At 38.4% G+C, this 22,954-nt stretch overlaps 1 protein-coding gene across 10 annotated transcripts in view; it reads left to right on the forward strand.

Annotated features, from left to right (window-relative positions):
• ncam1a (neural cell adhesion molecule 1a) overlaps positions 1-22,954 on the forward strand; it is a 213,535-nt gene that overhangs the window by 161,187 nt on the left and 29,394 nt on the right. For 9 of the 10 annotated variants that reach the window (XM_079586223.1, XM_079586215.1, XM_079586220.1 and 6 more), the window contains 5 exons: positions 5,802-5,952; positions 9,128-9,312; positions 10,533-10,629; positions 12,435-12,602; positions 16,229-16,354. In XM_079586223.1, coding sequence (XP_079442349.1) covers positions 5,802-5,952; positions 9,128-9,312; positions 10,533-10,629; positions 12,435-12,602; positions 16,229-16,354 — 727 coding nt within the window. Of the gene's footprint in view, positions 1-5,801; positions 5,953-9,127; positions 9,313-10,532; positions 10,630-12,434; positions 12,603-16,228; positions 16,355-19,310; positions 19,326-22,954 lie in introns of all 10 variants that reach the window. The other variant, XM_079586214.1, reaches the window with a different exon arrangement.

The following is a 22,954-nucleotide window of genomic DNA, read 5'->3' on the forward strand; positions in this document are numbered from 1 at the left end:
ACCCAATTTACTTCTGTAATGTGGCGCATTTGTGTTAAACAGGATGCATTTTGTAGACTGTATTTTATACATTCGTAGTTGGGAAAAGAAGACCAAATGTTTTGGTTATTGGTGAACATCGTCCAAAAGCTTGCATGGCCTAAGTGAGATCAGTGGAAAGGGTAAATACAATAGACCTTGCATTAAAAAGAAAGTAAATGGGTTCGTTTTTAATTCATGTTGACTTAAGCTAGCAGATGCACAGTATGAGCAAGTGATTGCATGCTTGAATCTGAAATGTCACTCTTTTACTTGCTTTATTCATCTGTCAGAGAGAGAATTCATCTGTGTTCTGCACTGCTGATTAAGAATGATTCAGATGCATATGGATTGTGTGGGAAGGACTGTTTATCTGATCTGCTGAGATGAAAGGCCGCAGTTATGGGATTGCCCACACATCACTTCATGTTTTTAATCCTCAGGAGTACAGATAAAAAGCACCATGGTTCTTTAAACATGCGCTTTTCAAAGTCAAAGACAAGGAAATTACTGCATCAAGAGTTTTGGAATAGTTAAGAGTTTGCGAGTTAAAGACTCAAAATTCAGTAGTACAATCGCTTTACATTATAAGCAGTACTGACTCGAGTGTTGCGTGACTGACAGGCGGCTGCCTTTTTGAATGCTCATTGCTCACACATACTGTGCGCGTGCGCTGTGAAGTGCATTCATGCCTCCATGCAACGCTTCATGCACGAACGGTCAAACGCACTTCTTGTTCAAAATGCCCATCATGCCGAGGCGTTAATGTAAACACAGTTGTTGGATATATCTTTAGTGAATGCAAACCAAAAAATGAATGTGTGATGTGCCAGAATATCAAATACTTCTGCCTTGAAATGTAAATGGACCTGACACACTCTTAGTATTTTTCTACTATTAATCAGTCACGACCATTAACTGGAAAAAGAGAAAACCACTGCCTGCTCACAGCTGGATAACTTTAGTGGCTTTAATAAACCCTCTACAATCAAACATGAGCACAAAGTTAAGCCTAAAAAAGAAACTGTACTGTTCATTTTTATTACAGGCCTGCTTTTCAGACATACTCAAATGGCAGTGAATCAGTTTTAATGTGTTATCTAATAATCATGCAAGATTATGCACCATATATATATAATGTACCGGTATGTGAATCATGAATAATTTCACTTCCATTGACTTCTGCAATTCTGATATTTTGACAGCCCTTCTAGAAATTAATATATAATTTCCTCTCTCTAATAGTAACGATGTCAGTAACCGGTATGTATGTACTACATATATGACCTTTTTCAAATGTAATTTTCATTCAATCTTGGAATGTCCGTCCTGCTCACTGTCTAGACTTTTACTCCTGCTGACCACCTCAGGGCAACTATTTCTCAACATGTCTTGTATCAAATCAAGCTAGGCCATCTTTATCAAAAGTTCAGATTTATTTTCATCCGCATTTGGACACACTGTGATCCATCTTGTCTGTGCTAGAGTGCTAGCGTGAAATGTGAAGTGCAGGACACCGTTTGACTCGCTTTCCTCACAGAGAGTCAGCAACACCTTTTTTAGCGTTGTCTCTATGTCAGTGCAGTCATACAAATATGATTGCCATCACCTACTATTTTCTCCTAAGGGAAAATAAAAAAATCCCTTTTTTTTCACACAAAAGACCTTGTATGTGAGCTCTGGTTTTGATCCACCTTTGGTTGTCTGCCCTTTCAGGGGAAACGGATGGGCAGAATGGGGCTTCCTGCGTTCTCTATTAGGCGAGATAAGATACGCACCGGCCCGCGATTGCATTTCTGTGCCGAAACGTTCTCTCTCTCCTCGCTTCTGCTACATTTGACAACCGACGAGGAGGTAGAGGCACAAAGCGATTTGCCGGAAGCATTCAAGGTTAACGTTCAAAGAAATCGTGAAGGTTTATATGCGACCAGCCCTACGTACACACATAAAACAGGAGAGACGCTGCGTATGCTGGCTTACTGTCAATTACTATGCAACGGGAGGGGACTCGCTCGACAGACCTGCATGCTAACAGCCCTCTGAACGTGAGGCACAAGCAGGATGGAATTTATGGTCGAGACCCTGGTTGTTACTTAAAGCACTCAATCCCTCCGATCGTGACTAAGCCACCACACCTTAAATCAAGTTCGGGAATTGATTGGATTTCAGCGCCACGCACACTCCATTCCGCTCGCAGTCAAATTTCTCACTGACCATTGAACAGGCACTTTATAAATGAAGTGCCACTGCAGGTTTCAGAAACGTCTTATTTCCCGGCTGTCTTTTTCATGCTGTCAGGGGCACTGATGAAAGGTGCACGCTAATGTTCACATTTTGCAGTAGCTTCACTTAAAGAAAAATGTGAATCATACGCTGAGCTGCTTGCAGTCGATGCTCAAAACAGCATTCCATTTCAATTCTGTACGCATGTACATCCAATAACAACGTCGTAGCGTGGGTAAAACAAAGTACGCTCCGCTAAGCACGAAAAATGCAGAGCGCATCCGGCTCTCACAGGCTTATTTTATTCATTCTGCTGCATTGAATACTGCTTATGAATGTCAACAATGCGTATTGTTAATATCAAGGTGTGACAGCTACACATTTCTCTCCCTAAATGTCCTGTAGCTAATGAACGGGATTGAGTATCCATGCGATTATCGTGGCTGTTGGCTTCAGCACAGGAGCAACTCATGTTTGTTAACTGAGTAATATGGTGTCAGCTGGCATGACTAATAAATCTATTTAAACGTGTCATGGAAGAGACTGCACTCTCTGATTAACATGGGTCACATTATGCAAGTCAGATGCACTCAGTCAATTAATTTTCTTGTAAATTACATCAGTGTCATTAATCTGTGGATTTCCATTTGATTTCTTCTTTTGAAGTTTACAACGTGGAACCAACATGTCACTAATGTACAGTATGGGTGTGGTTAGTTGACGCATAACATGTCCATGGACTTTTTCTCAGTCCCATTCACAAGGTGCTTAAAGGATAATTCCGGTATTTAACACCTTGAGTCTATATTGTAGTTTGTTTTGGATGAACAAGAGTGGTGGACAACATTTTTTTGACAATGGTTCCTCTCTCGAGTTTTTGACTATAAAAGAATTGGCCATGGACCCATTTAACATTGGAGTCAATGGGCATGTCCGAAAATGTAATTAAAACAACCTTTAACATTATTTTTCAAAACTGTGCAACTCACCGAGTGATTAGTGATGTTAGTTGATGTTCCAGAACCAAAAAGTGTTTGCGAAATACAGTTTCTGTCGTGTTTTATTCGTCATTTTGTAAAATCCCATTGTTGAAAAAATAGTTCCACTATAGCAAAATAAACGGATTGGAATCATATATTGCGACGATATATTGTTTATAATCATCAACGAACACCACTAACCACTCGGTGAGTTTAACAGTTTTGTAAACGAACATTATTGGCTGTTTTAATGACATTTTCGGACATGCACATTGACTCCAATGTTAAATGGGTCCATGGCCAATTCTTTTATAGTCAAAAACTCGAGAGAGGAACCATTGTCAAAAAAATGTTGTCCACCACTCTTGTTCATCCAAAACAAACTACAATATAGACTCAAGGTGTTAAATACCGGAATTATCCTTTAACTGTAAATGTGTAGCCAATTAAATCAAAAGCCAAAATAAATATTATATAATTTATAATGGTAACACTTTATTTTGCATTGTCCTTGTTACATACATGTACTTACCATAGTAATAACAGTAAAGTATGCATAATTACATGCAACTAACCCTCAACCAAATACTAATCCTAGCATAACCTTGTAAATACATGTTGTTAAATAATATTACACAGTACTTAAATGTATAATTACACTGTAACAATGACACCTTAAAATAAAGTGTAACCAAATACTGAGATCTCACAAAATGTTGAGGTCTATTCACTTTAAGACACGGTGAACATCATGATTTCACCAATACAAAATGTTCCTGGAACAACGTTCCTATCAACCAATCAGATTTGAGGGACATGTTTACAGTGAATGTCTAGTTTAGGCTTATAACCAGGGTTAGGTGCTGTGTTATTCATCTATCATTCCCCCTGGATTTTAGGGATAATTTATGGGTAGGGTTAGGTTAGGTTAGGTTAGGTTAGGTTAGGTTAGGTTAGGTTAGGTTAGGTTAGGTTAGGTTAGGGATAAATTTTCAGACACCAATGTTTTCACCAGGATCAACAAAATATGCTGATCCAGGAACATGTCTGTCTTGGCAAAATCATGGTGACCGAAATACACATTTCTTGATTAAATGAATGTTTGTGAGAGCTCTATTTTAACTTTGTGGTGCAAAAGAAGAAACAGATCGACTCTCCTTATTTAAAATGTCTCCTTATTTATTTTTCACCTGTCAAGACAATGTCATGTTCTTGAGAAAACAACAAATGTAATGTTCTTTTTCATTTGTACATAAATGTACATTTCACTTTAAAAAAAAAAAAATAATAATAATGTGTGGCATCTTAGGGCTTTAGTTGGAAACTGTACATCTTAAAGTAGGTCCGTTAACTTGTCACCATTTACTTTTTAAACACTTTTTTTGCCTTCACCTCATTTTAAATGGTTATGTGGTGTGACAAAAGAAAAGTACAAATATTCCATGTGGTTCTCAATAAGCATGAGGTCATAAAAGCTGCATGTTTAATAAGTATGAAAGAATTAGCGGGGTAAAGATGTGAATTAGCTCCGTTTGGAAGCTGATCTGAAGGGCCTTTTAAGTTGCTTTTAAAATCTAGCGAAACTACCAAGAAAGCTTTGAAATGCAAACAACACAGAGCCGCGATGAAGCGCATGCCGGGTTTTCATTGTAACAGCTGGATCTACTATTGATTGCTGAATTCAAAGCCCCTTCAACCATAGGATCTCAGATCACCATAGTAACCAGAGATGGGCAGCAGAGTAAATGCAGAACGAGCTAAAGAGCATGCGCTCGTGTGCGGGATGGAGCCGAGGAGGAAAACTGTTAGCAGATTGTCCCAGCTGTGCTGTTTAAATAGGCTTCGAGGAGAAAATGCTTTAAAGTGGCCCCTGCTGTGTGGTCCACTTCATTATTGATCCCTGCCTCACTGTCTCCCAAAATACCCCCCTGAGCCCAAAGACAGAGGCTGAAACAAAGAAATACCGTCCCTCTTCCATTCAACTGGCGTCTGTAGTTGTGTGAAGGAATGATATAAAGAATCTGGATCGTTTTTCACTGAAGAAATTAAAAAATGTCATCATGCTCTCTCCCTCTTGTCTTTCCAAACCTGTATGACAGATCTAAAGTTGTTATTCGCTGGAACACCTTTCCTTGGTTTGATTGAATCAATTTGATTGAGTCGGATCTTTTCAGTGAATCAGTCGAATGATTTCTGCTTGTTTCATTAAGAGGTAAATGTCAAGGTTTGATTTAAAATTATTACATTTAATCGGTTTCTCATCTCATTAGAATATATAGAAGTTAAATGGACTACTTTTATGGTTCTGTTGTGAAGCCTCAGTATGTTGTCTTTTGTGTCTCATGCTGTATAAGAATGTCACAGGTTTGGAGGGTGAGAAACATGAGGCTGAGAAAATGATAACATGAGGGTGAGAAAATGATGACATTTTTCATTTTCATTTCATTTTTTGGTGAACGATCACTTTAAAGCCCCCCTTGTGCCTCTAGCACTGCCATTTAGGTTTAACTTTGACTAATTTCCTTCTGTTTTACATATCATTTTCTTACTCTCACTCTCTCTTTTCCTTTTTCCCCCTAGAGTCTGGATGGTAACGTGATTGTACGCAGTGATGCCCGTGTGTCCTCTCTGACTCTGAAGTACGTGCAGTTCACCGATGCCGGCCAGTACCTCTGCACTGCCCGCAACTCCATTGGTCAGGACATCCAGAGCATGTACCTGGAAGTGCGCTGTAAGCTAAACACTTAACTTCTCTCTTTGTCCTTTGTAGATTATTTGGCAAATGTGTCAAAGCTCAAAAAGTGGACATATTGTGTTTTTTTTTTTATGTTCCTTTGGTATTTCTTGTTCTTGGCTACTGTCCTGCTGAAAACACAAGCAAAACTGTGTTTTGGGTGCTGGATCTATAGCCTCGTTTTGTCCAAATCCGATTTTTGTGCATATCCGATTGGAATCCGATCATATTTAGCAAGTGTGAACGGCGAAAAAATCACATGAATTGCGCTTTTTACAAATCCGTTTTTAGCTACATTCATATGTTGTTCGAAATCCTATTCAATTTGCATTTCTGGAAATCCGTTTTAGTCTGACCGCTCTTATCGGATTTCTCGTGATTTATGTGACTTTCTCACGCCACGTAAAACGTAAACATGTCAGACGAGGAAACGTGCTGAAAGTCGCTGCAGAAGTTTTACATTAGAAAACAAACAAGGTTGTGTTGCAGAGCAGGTCGAGCAAAAAATGACATTATAATGGAGACATGTTGAATTTTAAGACCAGCCTGCTACATTTATCCGCTGGCTCAGAAGACTCAGGGCCAGATGTATTTATGCTTTTGCGCCCACTTCAGGCGTATTTGTTTCGCAAAGTGCGAATAAAACCATGGCGAGGTATGTACAAACGGGACGCACCGAGATGTCGCGGGAACTGAAAATGGCAAAATGCGCTTTTCGTGTCATGCATATGCATTCATGGGATGGTCAAGGGGAAAGTGGGAGTGTCACACAAAGAGATGGGAGGGGAAGTGTAAACTGCGCCTAATTATGTATTCCGCGTTATGTACAGAAAAAAACGGTGAAAGCGTGCCTCTATTTTGCGCTGAAAATTCTCTGCCTCATAAAAGTAGGTGTAACTTAGGAAGCGGGTTTCCTGGCATATGCCTCCTGGTGAAATGGCAGCAGTAATCCGAGCAAGACGAAGACATAGGCTAAGGAGACGAGCTGAAAAGATTTTTGCCACAAGAATCACACTTTTTCAGTTGAGTGAAAACTAAATCATTAATCGTTACAGATTAAGCAGCTACGCAATATTACAGTTACTGGAAGGAATCAAAGATGACATCGAATCTCCGACTCAGCGTTCACATTCCATTCCAGCAGTTGTTAAACTCCTCGCTACATTACAATTATTGGCATCAGGATCATTTCAAACAGTCATAGCATGATGGAAAGAGAAGAGGAGGCCCATTTAATTTAATGGTTTAAATTAAAGTTTAAATACGCATAATTTACAGTATAGTGGGTGGGGACAGGCGCTGATTACCTGATGAACTGCAGGTTTGGTACATAACACACACACTGCGGTTTCACATCAAACGCGTTCTGCGTCTTGGCCATGGCGCTATTAACGCTGCGTTCGCAGATGTACGTACATCTGGCCCTCAGTGGACATGTCATGTTTTTTTGCACATTGTCATGTTGTAAAAAAGACAACATCTGTATTGAAAACCCCTCCACATTGTTGTTGTTGTTGTTGTTTTTGACGTATACCTACTAACGTAATTTCCATAGAAACGAATGCAGATATTCCAGAAAACAAAAGAGTGTCACAGGACACACAAATCCGATCCGAACAGTTGCGATACAGTGTGGACAGTCAGTAATTTAGATCAGATTCCAATAGGATACACAAATAATCAGATCTGGACTGACAGTGTGAACAACCTATGAGGGTCTTAACTATAACTAACTTTTTAACCAACAGTAGATCCACCAGCTAAACCCACCCCAGACCAGCATAAACCAGCTTAAACCGCATGGAACTGGTGTTTTTAGCAGAGTATTCAAAGATGCTATTCAGTGAATTTTTATTATATGAAACAAAAGAAACTGATAGGAATAGATGGGTTGAGGTCTTTTTTTATATGTCTGTTTCAAACAATTAAAGTCGGTTCCCAGGCTTATTTCTTACAGTTAGAGCTCTTCATATGAAATGAAATACTGCCATCTTCACATTCTTAAAACTCAATTTTCAGAGCAAACGCTTATTTTTATCAGATTATGTTTACTGCAGTTGGCTGAGTGCACTTTTGTGCCATTTTGCCAGGTAGAGAATTACAGTAAAGCTAGCTTTAAAGTTATTTTCATCTGCTTGTGCATTTTAAAGCATTCCCACAATCTAATTCAGAAAAGTGGGAGGGAGGGAGTGAAGCTTGAAGTGCAATGAAAGCCTAATTGGATAAATTTTTCTTGCCCCAAAAAATCTTCTCCCGTTCCTGAGATAGCATCACAATGTGCAATTGATAGAAATTGTGTGGAAATGCAGTTTGCCACAGCGCGGTTTGTGAGTAATCAGCTTCTTGGTTGAGTGCATGGAGCGTTTCGCAGTAATTAGTGATAAGAAAAGGTGCTTTGTCTGCTTCAAATGATCCTAGATGAGATTGTTCACTGCCATACTCAGACACTTTCGGTCTGAGCTGGAGTCTCTTGTTCTGTGTTTTATTTCCCACTTTTTACTTCAAGTTTTTATTTTAAAGAGTTTTTTTTTTCTTGCTTGGTTTTGTATGTGGTTTTATTGAAATAGAGCTCAGCCTCGCAGTAAAAATGGAGTCTCGGGCTGGCAGCCAATAGGAAAGACATGCCGATTTCTAGCCATGTCGAATCAGTAAGCATCTTTATGCAAAGTTTTGCCGTTTACTTACATACACAATAAAAACGTGTTCCACTAAAATTGCACATGAAATCATTTCGAGCCTTACGTTTCCCAATATTCATTTCAGCCACTGTTGTGATAAGATTTCATTGCCTGTTTCATCCAAAGAGAGACATTGGGGTGTCCAGATTATCTAAGTAGCGGTGTTGCAGCCTGTGGTCCTGAGATAGCGATAAGATTTGAGTGGATATGTGTCTTATCACAACAGCTTTATGGGAAATGTGATTACTCAACTGCATGTATCAATCCTGGAGTGGAAAGTCTAGTTAGCCAAGGTGAGCTACACTCACAACAGACAATAGACTTCATGCTAGAGCTACCGCCTGGTCTGTAATAGCAGATATCAGAAATCGCAATTCTGAGGGGATGATGGTTAATATATGCCAGCTGGAAGCCATCATATTTTTGCCCCAAGGTCTTTCTCTATAACAGTCCTTGTGTTGGTTGCACTTTGCTGACAATGTGTATAATTACAGATGCTCCAAAGATCCAGGGCACTGTGGCGGTGTACACCTGGGAGGGTAATCCGGCTAACCTCACCTGTCAGGCCCTCGCTCACCCGGGCGCCTCTATTTCGTGGTTCCGTGACGGCCAGATGCTGCCTAACGCTAATACCACCAACGTCAAGATCTACAACACTTCCACAGTCAGCTTCCTAGAGGTACTGTCTGCATCACCACTCAAGCCCATCAGCCTTTAGATGCCCCCTCATTAAAGTTTCAACACTAAAGACATGTTTGACACTAATAATTGCTTTCTGAGCTCATTTTCAGTATATTTCAGCACTCTGTAGCATTTGATATTAAATCATAGCAATGCTGCCTGCCGATACTGCATTGAGCAAACACAATAATTATTGTTTTTTCTGTTCTTTGTTTTATGTACAAAATAGTGCACAGCCATATCTGCCCACAAGTGCTGAGAATATAATGACTTGTTTTTATTGTGTGGCAGAATAATTCATGTCATTTCTTTTCTTCATAGCTTCACTTTTTGATTTTGGTTTCGGATTACTGGCCGATAACATTAATTACAATAATTACGTTTATGAGACATTGTGAATGACCAGCCTAATGTTTTTAGAGTCTTGCAAAGCACAGATTCTAATATTTAATCTGGTCCATCTAAATACATAAAAATATTACATTTTATGATTTTTTTTTTTCTGTAGAGGCCTTTTGAGATCAGATCACAGCATTACGAGCCGATATTATATTAGTTAAATTTACATTTAAGCAGCAAATATAAAGTTTACTTTTTAATGCTGCACACAGTCTGCATAAAACTTTTTGCATAGGAATCGCAGTCACTGGAAACTATGTATCTTGAAGTTTGATTGGCAAGTACAGCGAATCAATTACACCGAATATGCAGATTTACATGTTGTAGCAGCAGTGTAAAAATGTTGAAGGAGCCAATTTCAGTTTAACAGTTTTTAGACAGTTTTAGGAACAGTTTTAGATCAAACCCCCATTCTAGAAATGTTAAACCTACCAACATCCGTTTTGTAATTACTTTTGTAAAATGTTTCAGTCGCATAACATCGGTTAATGGAAACGCCGTCATTTTTATCGACATTTAGAAAATATCGCAAAAGTTTTGCGCAAATCTGTAATGGAAACGTGCTACTGTCTCTGTTCCCATCGCACCTTTTGCTCTGTCTCTCTCTCTGTCTCTCTCTGTCTCTCTCTCTCTCTCTCTCTCTCTCTCTCTCTCTCTCTCTCTCTCTCTCTCTCTCTCTCTCTCTCTCTGTCACTCAATAATTACTATTAATTATTACTGCTAATTATTGAGCTTCCCTCAACCAGCTAATGTCTATGTCATGCTAGCTGAAGTCAGAAGAGAGGTGGTGCCTTGACGTGTCTTTTTTTTCTCTGACAGGTCACTCCAGTGTCCCAGAACGACTTTGGCGATTACAACTGTACGGCTACTAATGTCATCGGCACAGAGTCAAAGGATTTTATTTTGATTCAAGCAGGTTTGTGAATGTTTAGAGGATGATGAACAAAATGAGTAACTGTTTTACACTTATGAATCACTTTCAAACACCAATTGTTGTCATTCTTGAGGTTCTAATTAGCTGTTCACAAATCATTTCTCACAAAGGGTGTCTTAACACAGGAAAACCACTTCTAAAATCCCCCTTGGTACCCATTCATAATACACAAGGTACGCGAGAGGTAAATCTCCCCCAGACTGAGATGTTTTAGCTTTAGATCAGAGCCTGTGCTCGTATTTTTTAGGCTGAGACTCTTGGGTAATAAAAACAGCAGGGTATAATTTTCAGGCTGCAGATTCGACGGTTAAATGCGACGCTACCTCTGATATTTTTGGTGCTCTGTAAAGTGGGGCAGATGTGAAATGGTGTGGAAGGCAGTGAGGTGATTATTTAGTCTCAATGCGATGAGGCAGTGCAGGAGTGACGCTTCTTTTCTACCTCACATGTTTTAGAGCCACCACACTCCCACAGCCATAGTTTTTATTGTGCGATAAAACCACATTTCTCTAAAAGTGTGTTTTACTGAGTAAATGTGTTCTGTGAGGGAAGGAGATTCATTTTAAAAGGCATGTATAGGTTGAGTTATATTGTTAGTAAATCATTTTGTTGAGGGAAAGTAATCGGTTTTATGCAGGGCTAAAAAACAATAAATAAAATTCAAGCAGTTGTTTAGTTCACTCTAAGCAGAATCAGTATTTTACCTTTCTTTTTATGCATTCCCTCTGTAATATTATCGCTCCGAAAATGGTTTGATTAGGGGAAAAACCGGCTAGTAAGGTTTTTTTTATATATATTTGCCTCGGTGTGAGGGCAGGACAACAATATGCCACTGCAAATGGGAGAAGTTATTTTAATTAAAGATTTCGAGGGCACATGAATGTAAGAAAAATAATGATCTGCATGAATAAATCATTTGTTATAAATATTGCAAAATTTTCCACAAAAAAAGTTAGTTTCGATTTCATGGTGACTTTAAGACTTCCATGTAAATACCTTTTTACATGAGAAATGAATTTGCTGTGGATTTGCTTTTTGCATCCAATATAGTTTATAAATGATTTGTCCTTCAAAAACAGCTTCTTTGTAAATCCTGCATTACATTCTGACAGCATTATATAAAACAATCTACACTAAAACGTGACCCTCAAATTGTAAAGATCTTAGCGGCTTAAATGATCAGGGAGCTGATCACAAAAAAAAATAATTATCAGATTGATGTTTCTAACTTTGGGATTCTTGGAGAGGATATGCAGAGCATCAGACACAGCCAGTCCCAGCTCAAGGTTTGGCAAGCTTCCCCACATTTAAAGAGGAGCGTGTCTAATTTCAGCGAATAAGCGGAATTGCAATCTGTTTTGGGCAGTGTTTGAAACTTGTTTGAAAACAGTAGTTTGCCCATTTATGTTCCCGTCCAATGTTCGAAGGTTGCAGAAGTTCAAAACAAGCCTTTTTATAGCTTAGTTGTTTTTTTAAAAGTTACAGTACAGTTTTCATAGTACATCAAACTCTTCAGAAGTTCAAAGGAAATTTGATTCTTCATGATATGACCACTTTAAACAATATTTTGGTGTGTCTGAAAGATATTTTACTCGTGCTTCAGGGGAAAACTGGCCACTGCAATAACAGTTCCCTTGGTGAACCGTTCCCCAAGCTCATAACAATTTTTCATTGTTTCAGTTTGTCTATTGCCTCACTCACGTTTTTGTGGTGCGCTGCTTGTGTGTGCAGAGAAGTACACTAGTTATATTCCAGTGTGTGCTTATAAGTGTGTGTGTGTTCTCTAGATGTGCCTTCGGCCCCCTCTATCGAGCGCTTGGAACCTTATTCCAGCACAGCAATGGTGGAGTTTGATGAGCCTAAATCCGATGGAGGAGTGCCTATCCTTAAGTACAAGGCTAAATGGAGGATAGCAGGCCAAGACTGGAGGGACAGAGAGTATGAGGTTGAGGATGGTAAGTATCCAACACACACAGACACACACACATGCCCTGTAATAACATTTATCCAGAACTGGAGGCAATGAAGAGAGAAAAACAAGATAGATGAGGCTTTTGGGAGCCTCATAAAAGCTTTTACTCATTTGTATGAAGGTCAAGCTCTTGATTCTATAGCATTGTTTTGTACCGAAATGACCACAGCTTCTCAGATGATTGTATTAAGACAGGGATTTAACTGGGTTACATTGTTTTTAAAAACTTTGTCCTAAAGCAGACGTGATGTGGCACGATTTAAGCGACAAGCAATTTTTCAGTCTGTGCTGAAAGCAAAAATGCTGTGAAATAAAACCACAGCCAATCAGAACAATGTGTGTTGGCACACTTTCTCGCACTCCGTAGTGTACTCCTGATGGCTCTTTTGTGGTTTTCCTTGAGCAATTGGAACCGAAGCTTGATTCTGCCTAAATAAAATGGGGAATTGTGAGATTTAAAATAAGACATTTTGAAATAAGTACATTGTGAGATATGAAGTCACGTTGCTAAATACAAAGTCACAAGTATGATTAATAAAAGTTGCAATTGTGAGATTTAAAAAAAAATCACTTTATGAGATATAGTCACAATTATGAGTAACACAGTTGCAAAGAGAGACAAAGACACTGTGAAATACAAAATCACAGTTATAAGTGAGTCACAATTTCGAAATAAATTCACATTGCAAAATGCAAAGTCACAGATATAGTAACAAGTCACAATTGCTAGATATAAAATCACATGGCGAAAAAGTCACAATGGCCAAATATTGTGGTAACATTGTAAGAAATGAAGGAATAATTGCAATACAGTTGCATTTACATTAAAGTCCTCAATAAAGACAAATGAAGTCGCAATTGTGAGATGTCTGGTTGCAAATTAACTTGACTCTCAGATTGAAATGGGCTTTCATAGATTTGTCTATGTGTGATATCTGATGTTCCTCACGGGCTGTTAACACGACACTGTTTTCAACTAAATTTAAAACTTGTAATGCGTTTTGGCCGTTCATTTACACGACAAAGGCGTTTTGGGTAACGCAAACTTTTGAAAACAGATTTCAAAGTGGACGTTTTTGAAAATGGTCTCGGTGTAAACAACAAAACCGTGAATCTCTGAAAACAATGACGTCATGCACATGCGTGTTACGTGTTCAATCTATAATGTTTCAGCGCCATCTAACGGCCTGGCAGCAGAATACAGAATTTTTTGTCGTTTTCGTGGATCCGTGAGAATGGGGATTGTTTTGACAATGTTGACGTCTGTACATGGAAAAATCAAAGGAAAAACTTCTACTTATATTATATCGTTGTCGTGTAAACGTCCCCTTAAATGCCTCAATCAATCTCTCTGAGGTTTGTTCATGTTTGAGGTTTAACATTCATGAGGAGCTGGATTTTGGTCCAGTGAGGTTTCATTGTGAACAGATACATTTACATCTGGCAAAATGTAGTGTTGCTTGTTTCAACTGCAGCTGGTTAGGACAGACATTTGGATTAACAAGGAAGAGCTTTTACTACTTGTGAATTTGTCGCTTTGCGCTCAGTTAAGATGCTGTGTTACACTTAGAAAAGAAAACAGCGGCTTCTATGACGCACAAACAGCCATCCTGCTTCAATATAATAACTAAACACTTTCCACAGCTGCTAGCCATTTCAAATTGTAGCAAAATAACCTTCCCCGCTGCCATAAAAAACCCTTTCATTGACGATATTGCTTGGCAAGCATAAAACGCAATGCAGAGTTGACCAAAAATAGAATGCGCAAATGTGAGAAAGGGACAGGGTTCACTTGAATGCTAAATAAGAGTGCTCAGAGCAGTTGTCACAGCCTGACATGTGCTCTGTTTGTCTGTGGGTACTGTCTGTCTCTCGGGGTGACGGGGGGGGGAGATGTCAGTTTGCTCACTGCTGACAGCCTGCTCGCTCTGCCAGACCTCCTTGGGACATGCGTCAGAAACAAGCCTCACACACACAAGCGCAGCCTTTCACGAATCAGTCTACAAGCCTCCTACACACACACAAACCCCAGCTCAGCCAATGTCTTTTTGATCACTCAACCTTTTGTCAGTCAGTCTCTAATGCATTAGACTGGCATATGATACAGGCATGAAACGCTCTCAAACACGAGCTACCAGGTTGAATGAGTAAAAAGAACATTTCTGGTCATTATTGATGAATGATTGATGTATGATACCAATAACAAATTACTTTGAAATGGTTCTTTTTAGTGATTTAGTCTGATCACTCAAATGGAGAACTTTTGAAGTTAAATTGTGGGTGATATTATGAAAAACTATAAACCACATTTCATATTTTATAACATAACTAAAAACATAGTGATGAACAGCGAATATGACAAGCAAGTTTCTTCATTTCCCATGTTTCTTTAAACAGTTACCATTAAAAAGTTTGGGGTCGTAAAAAAAAATGTGTGTGTGTGTGGGGGGTGTTTGAATTATTCAAACTTTTGTTCCACAAGGACACATTAAATTGATCAAACGTGACAGTAAAGACATTTAAAATCTTATAAAATATTCAAATAAATGCTGTTCTTTTAGGCTTTCATGAAAGAATCCTGAAAAATATTTATCATGGTTTCCACAAAAACATAAGCAGCACAAACATTTTTAGCTGTTATAAGAAACGTAAAATGAGCAGCAAATCAGCATTTTAGAATAATTTATGAAGGATTGTGTGACATTGAAGACTAGATAAATGGATGCTAAAAATTCAGCTTTGCCATCACAGAAATAAATTACATTTAAAATATATTCAAATAGAACATTTATTTTCAATTTTGATTATAGTACACTGTAGTACCATTTTACTTATTTTTTGATCAAATAAATGCAGCGTTTGTGATCATAAGATACTTTCCTTTTTTTTCAAAACCCCAAACTTTTGAATGTTAGTATAAGGTCATATCTGGATATTTATATTTATATAAATGTGGCCAGTTATTTTGTTTACTTTCGTTCCAATAAGGATTGTCCAATCTAATTACAGGACAAGAACTAATGGCTGTATTTTACAAAAATGAAATTTAATTTGCTGCACAGAAAACCTCTGAGTAATGACTAATTGAAGAATTAGTTTTTTGTTTTTTTTAACTGAATTTTTTTTTAACTTTAACTTTGAGTGAAACTCAAAATGCTTTGCAGGGTCTTCTGGGAAAATGATGGGAAAGTGATGATTTGACCCAGTATCTTTGCCTACAGATCTACCCACGAAAAATGTCCCGCAGACTTTCTCAAAATTAGAAAACTCATTATTCATTAACTCACCACTTGCCCCATGTGTATTTGTTTAGCCCATATTTACGCTTATCGGTTATACTTTTTTCTCACTGTATCTAAATCTATTCTGCCCGTTTTCCCTTAAAATCAGGATTTTTAAAATGTAGTTATTTGAGCCTGTCGACAAACCATTCAAATGAATCAGTTCTCTATAATGCTTCATGTCATGTGCTGGGGTAATATGTGCCATTTGATAAGGCATGTCATATAGGTTTACGATATGCTTTGTTAAAACTAGACATATTTAATCATCTTATTCTATGTTTTGATGTCCTATATTTCATTGGAGCTCTAAATCTGTCCAAATCAGGTCTCAACTTGATCACTATTGTTGGGCTGAAGCCAGAGACCACATACGAGGTCAAGATATCAGCCATCAACGGCAAGGGTGAAGGAGAGATCAGCGCCCTGGAAATCTTCAAAACACAACCTGTCCGTAAGTGCCTCTGTCTTTCTCTCTCTCACTCCCTCTTTATCATAAGACCCTAGCACCCTCTTTACCCATCAACCCCCCTTCTCAGCGCAGCAGCAGACCTCACTACCCACAATGCATTTCAGCCCTGGACCCTGCTGGATCTCACTCCCAGGAGATGCATAGCTTGTCCTGCGTGTACTTTTTGTATTTATATGTGGATGTGCGTGTTCATTTTAGTGTGTGTCCAATAGTGTGTCTTAACTATTTCCTGAAGACCATTGTGTCACTGCAGCTTCTCACCTCAGCAGTGCTTCCCTGTGATGTGGTTCTCCTCCCTGTCTGTACGGCTGCCAGCATGTGCCGGGCAACAGCTGTGTCTCGTGTCTGTCGAGAGCTGTGTGCTCTGTTAAGTGTCGTCCATGTTGATTGGGCACTCTTCTGTAGAGCAGATAATGAAACCCTCTTTAACCTCATATCCACGATCAGATCAGGATCAGACTCTCAGGGATTTTATTATCAATGATAAGATGTAATCTCAAAGAATCTGCGATATTTTGCATACAGTAGATATTTTGCATTTGTACAGCAGTAGGCTGTAATAAGTAACAGTTGAAAATATTTCCAGATGGTATTTCTCATGTTTCACTAGTTTAACGGTTCTGCTCTAAATATTCACTAGATGAGCTATGGATCTAAGCCTGTTTCTGCCTCAGATAAAAACAGTCATTTATTTTAATGACTCTATTTCTAACATTTGTGCTATTTCTAACATTTGTGATTCTATCATAACTTTAGATCTCATAATTGTGACTACATGTCATAATTGCAACATTTTATCTCATACGATTTTTCATAATTGTAAAATTGAACCTCAGTTTTGCTTATAACTCACAATCATGACTGTTTCTCATAATTGCAACTTTATCTCATAATTGTGCCTTTGTACAGTAACTCACAATACAGACTACAGTAGCTCACAATTGACCGTTCGCAAAAGCCACGCCCCTTAGTTATTGTTACTACGCCCGTCAAACAATTGAGAACCATAGCCATGGCTGGGTTGAGATCCATACGTGATTGGTTTTGGAGTAATGCAGCAGACATATCCTCCAGGGCACGACAGAAATATAGACAGAATAGCGCACGGGAGCACATGCACTAAACAGTTTTGTAAAATTATATATCAATCATTTTTATTTGATCATATATCATTTTACAAAACTGTTTTGCGCATGTGCTCCCGCGCGCGCTATTTCACAACACTGCGATCAGAGGACGCGCTGACATCAACTCTCGATGCGTTCTCTTCATTCATAACTCAGCCGACTGAGAAGGATATATTTGTGTAAATAGTTGTGCAACTGCGCGAACTTTGTTTTGAAGTTTAATGTTTGAGTTCCAGAGGAATTTGTGACTGTGTACCTGTTCAACCACATCAAAGTTTCGTAATTAGTAAGTCCGTGCTTTTTCTCTTTTTTCCTCTTGTTTGCTGACTGATGAGGGGCCGCAGTGAAACGGTGTTTGTACATGTAGCCTATTTTTTTAATAATAGTTGCAAGCAATCATAAAATACAGCAAGTTTTAAGCCCGTGCAGACCTCACTGCCACAGGCGCATCGTTGCACTATCTGCTGGAATCGGAATGTTTGACGGAGGTCCTTCTCCTTAGTTACAGTTGCTGAGCTAGGATTGGACGAGAACCGTTAGAGGGCGGGGTTTTGCGAACGGTCAATTGCAAATATTTAAATTGCAACTTTATTGCTTGGATTCACAGATCACAGACATTCACAGTCATGGTTTAAGATGCATGTTTGTCTTACCACAAAGGAACTTGCTATGACATATTAAACATTTCAGTGCTATTGTTTGTCTCAAGATGCACACCTGTAATGTTTTTTTCTAAGGCACATAAAAGATATTACTTAAATGCCCTAATTGAACTAAGGCCTTAATCTAAGTCCTGTCTGTGAAACCAGGCCATGTCACAATGTCACTTTTTTATTATTTTAAATGTAATCTCACAATTTACCTGTTTGAGGTGGAAACAGGCTTCTATAGCTATATAAAAATGAAGTGCGGTGAAATTTGACGTTGGTTTGCAGAGCTTGATTGTAGAGCTCTCCACATTAATGGAACATCATCCTTATTTAGATTTTGCAATGAAGTTTTCAAAATTCCTACAAATCTACTGGTTTAATTACTGCATGTCGCACGGAGCCGTTGGATCAGAATGTTCCACTCAGAAGCAGATTAGAAAAAGTCAGTTTGCAAGAAATGTGGGATGAGCAGAAAGAAACACAGTTACTTTGATTATTCAATTTCCTCTTGCACTCGCACGGATTAAGTGACTAAAGTTTAAATTGCAGAAATAGTTTTTTTCCTTGTCGCTTTATTAATCCAATTTATTGATCCAATTCAGTTGATCCATCTAAAAAGCACTGTGTATAACATTACAAAAAAGGATTCCTGCAGCAATAAGCTTGATTTCCATTTCAATACCCAGAAGCTTTGGAGGGAATCTTACAAAAATGGGTAAAAAGTTAAAATAACACAAAACAAGACTTGTTTATTCTTCTATTGCGAGTACCATAGCTCATGGCAGGAGTGAATTGCTCCATTGATATAAGTCAGAGACAGGCTGGCATTAATTCCCATATTATTTTTCTTATCATATTTCATTATTGAACACCCCCTGTTTTCACAGTCTCACATTCACTCTAATGCCTGCTCTCATTTCACAACAGCTAATTGGGTCACCCAGTTTTGCCATTTTGGGACTTAGCAAGCATAGTTCACATAGTTTAGCCTGGCGAAATGTGAGTCAGCAAGGTGATTTTATCACTGCTTTATAAGATGAACCTAAAATGGCAAATTGTATTTGGCCTCCTCTCCATCTTATACATTCCTGTTCTTATGTTCATGATTTTTTTATGGTTCTTTTCATGTTTTCCATCTTGTTTTGTTCCACTGGACATCAGGCTTCCCTTTCAAAAGTAAGTGTTCCATCTCTCTGCTCTCTTTCTTTCACATTTATGTTTGTTTTTTCCATTTGCTTCTATTTCAGCCATTGCAACACTCCTGCCAAATTTACTAGCAAGCCTTTAAAGAAGGTTGTAAAAGCTTGATAGAAAGTTTAAGACTCCATGAAATGTGTTATAGATTGCAGTCTTCTTTTCTGCTTTTGAACAAAGGTTTGGATATGGAAACCTTTTTAAATAGCTAATAGGCCGTTACCTCTGTCATGAACCTTGATTTGACCTTTAGTCAAATGGTCATTTTAATTTACTGAGAGGGGACATTCTCCTTCTAGAAAGCATTTGATTGGACAAAAAATTGTAAGTCGTTGGATGACGCAGTCATATTTTTATGTGTGTATCTGCTAAAAGTCAATTTTATCAACTATAGGATATAGCTGTGGACATGGACTAGACGATTCATGAATTTCATGGGATTTTTAAGAATGTATTGAGGATTAAATTAGTCTATTTGCCTAAAGTGGACTCTCATATCTCAGTGCAAATTAATTTAAACTTTCTGAGGGGTTTTCACTGAATTTAAAGAACTTCGTAATAGGTTTTGATTATAGTCTGTGCTTTAGAGAACTATGACAGCTTACTTTATATCTGTTGTTGTACTTTCCAGACGGAATTCCTTTCTATTACTCAAACCAGGATAAAGGTTTGCTATGAGATCATTTAGACCAGTCCTGAAGGCTTAATTGAGAAAATTACCCTTTTTTTCCCCCAAAACCTACTGTAAATATGCACCTGGTTCAACTCCATTATGCTACATGGAGGAATTAACATTTGATTAATTGAATCAGGTGTGTTAGGTCATGCCTTGAAACCAAATTTGTATGGGCTCCCTCGGGTCTGTTGATTAAAATCCTTACATGCTAGCACATTATAAAAGATTGCTGTTGGTATGTAGATTTCCCTCTAGTCAAAGTCTGTTCCCAGTTATCCCTCCATTTCCCTTCGTAGTACTTCACATAAATCCCACAGATGTCTCAAAACTAGCTATTTATTTCACACTCGTAGGATAGGCGTGACCTTGTTGTCTAATGTTGGTGTTTATTTGGTCTTTAATAAATGGCTTTGGATTTTTTCATTTTTTATTTTTTTTGGATAATAACTCAATACATAGTTTGTGTGATGAGGGTGATTGTTTTGCAAGAGGCAATTGTAAAACATTCAAACTGTAGAATGACTATCGTTTGTTTATGCAACCAAAAGCAAAAAAAAAAAAAAACAGGGATGAAGCTGTTGCTAATTTAATTGACAGTATTTTCTTGTTGTGGCTCATTGTTCTCATTATTTGACTGTGGAATCATTCTTATGATAATTACACAGTGGAATAAAAAAAAGTCGATGGGGGAGGCAGAGACCGTATTTCGTAATGGTAGTGGGATGTGGTCGTGTTCAGATGAGATTGATGGTGTTGTCCGCTCTTTCTCCGGAACTATACCTGCGTGAATTTAAGAGGTGATTGGCGGCACAATGATCCAGGCACTCCAAACACTTACTAATAATTCATCAATTTGTACATGACAAACCGAGACCGCCGGCAGCATCGACACTTGTCAAGTTATAACTACACACATCTGGTGACAGTCCAGATTGGGTTTATTTGTCACAAGTTTCCAAACCAAAGCGAAAATCACTTCGGAAGCAAATCTTCTGAAGAAATCCTAACAATAGCGGAATGTTTTTGCAAGCTTTCTTTTTTCTCTTTGAATATGAACAATTATAATCAAGTTGTTTATCTCGGAAACAATGAGTCTAGCTATATCTAGGGGAGACAATGACTTCTTGAAGCAATAATTCACCCTAAAATTCTATCATGTACTCATCCGCAGGTCTTTTCAAACATCTATGCTGTTATTTTCTCTATGTCCCTGCTTAAAAAAGCAAAGAAAAAGCTTTCACCAGTCTAAATTGGTTTGCTGGTCTTAGATGGTCACCCAGTTTTGCCCGGTTGGTTTCTTGGTTACTTCTTTCTTTGGGCACTTTTCAACAACTAAACCAGCCAATCACAGATTGGCCAGACTGGGAGACCAACTTAGACTGGTTTAAGATGAGGGTTTTTTTTAGGATTTGCAAATATTCTTCTCTATACTATGACAGTTTATAGTAACTACTTGCCTAAAAAGTGGCATAAACATAATTCTGAATGACTTCTGAAGCTGTAGCTTTGTTTTACAAACAGATCAACATGTAAGTTATTCACTCTTAAGTTGGCCATTTAACTGACATTGCAAACAGCAAGTTGAAAATTATTTAGAATAGCTCCTTTTGTGTTCCAAAAAAAAAAAAACATGCATGTTGGAGCAACGCAAAGGTGAGTAAATAATGACCAAATTTAAATTATTTGGGTGAACTATTGCTTTAACAGTTATGGAAGTATGGCAGATTGACTCTATCCATTATAAAGCGGCAGCATGTCTGCAGAGAGTGGCATAACTTGACGTAGATGGAGCTTCAAGTAAGATGTACGGTAGCGCTCGCAGGTGCTTGTCAGAGATTTATCACCAGTGGCCATCCTGCAGTCTCAGCCAATAGAGTGCCCAGAGCGCTGAAGGAAGAGGGGGACGACACAAAAGACTATGTTGCCAGTAGCGTGAGTGAGTCTTTCTCTCCTCCAGAGCAAAGATCCATGCCTCTTGCCTCCACAACCTGTAGAAATTGTAAAAGAGGACTATAAAATTCACATTACTGCGGTATGTGCTGCAGGGACTTGCGATTCAAAGCAAGAGAGTTCCCTCTCCATTTTATATGCTATGAGCGTGAATAAAGAGGCTGGAATTGTGTATGGAGTTGGAGTGATGACAAAGCTAGCTAGGCCTGTCACGTAAGCGATAGAGGCAGGAGTGATGGACACCTATGGGAGTTTTCTGATGGATAATGCCACCTCTGCAGCTCACTGCAGTAGGGTCATCTTGGGTGACAGCTAAAATATTCACCGAGACAAATAGGGACTCTTTCCATGACTGTGTGCCAGGCTTTCTGATTGCTAGCCTGTGTGCGGGTCACCCCGCTCCCAGAGGGCAGGTAGACTCCACTGAGCCTTATTTGATATGAATGTGATCGCCACAGACCGCAAAGGATCAGAGAGCACCGCAGCAGGGACTACACCTTTGGAGACCTAAAGTGGAAATAGCCTCTGATAAGAAAATGGTAGATTACACAAAGTTAAAGGAGATCAGCTCAGAACCCAATGCTAAATTCAAAGGCAAATTTAGGCATTTAAACTGCTGTGTAACAAAAAAGAAAGAACATTGTCCCGCTGTGATTTGTCAGATGGGAATGTTTAGAGGTAATCTTCTTGTCTTCATTATTGGTTTTTATGTAAATGTTATATTTAATTGGGTAGCCGTTCTTTAACATTGGGCCTTTAATAAATGGCAATGGAGAACATCTCAACTTTGTAAATAACTGCCATTTATTCTCTAGTTAAAATGGTTTAACTCATCAGCCCAAAACATAGATGGAATATTATTGTATTTGTGTTAATTATGATCTTTATGAATGTTTATTAATAATAATACAAATATGAATAGTGCATTAATTCTCATTGTTTTACAATCTAAAACATTTAAATTAGCACTAAAAACAATAATACT

This window comes from Phoxinus phoxinus (assembly GCF_949152265.1).
Source record: "Phoxinus phoxinus genome assembly, chromosome: 17".
NCBI classification, from domain to species: Eukaryota; Metazoa; Chordata; class Actinopteri; order Cypriniformes; family Leuciscidae; genus Phoxinus; species Phoxinus phoxinus.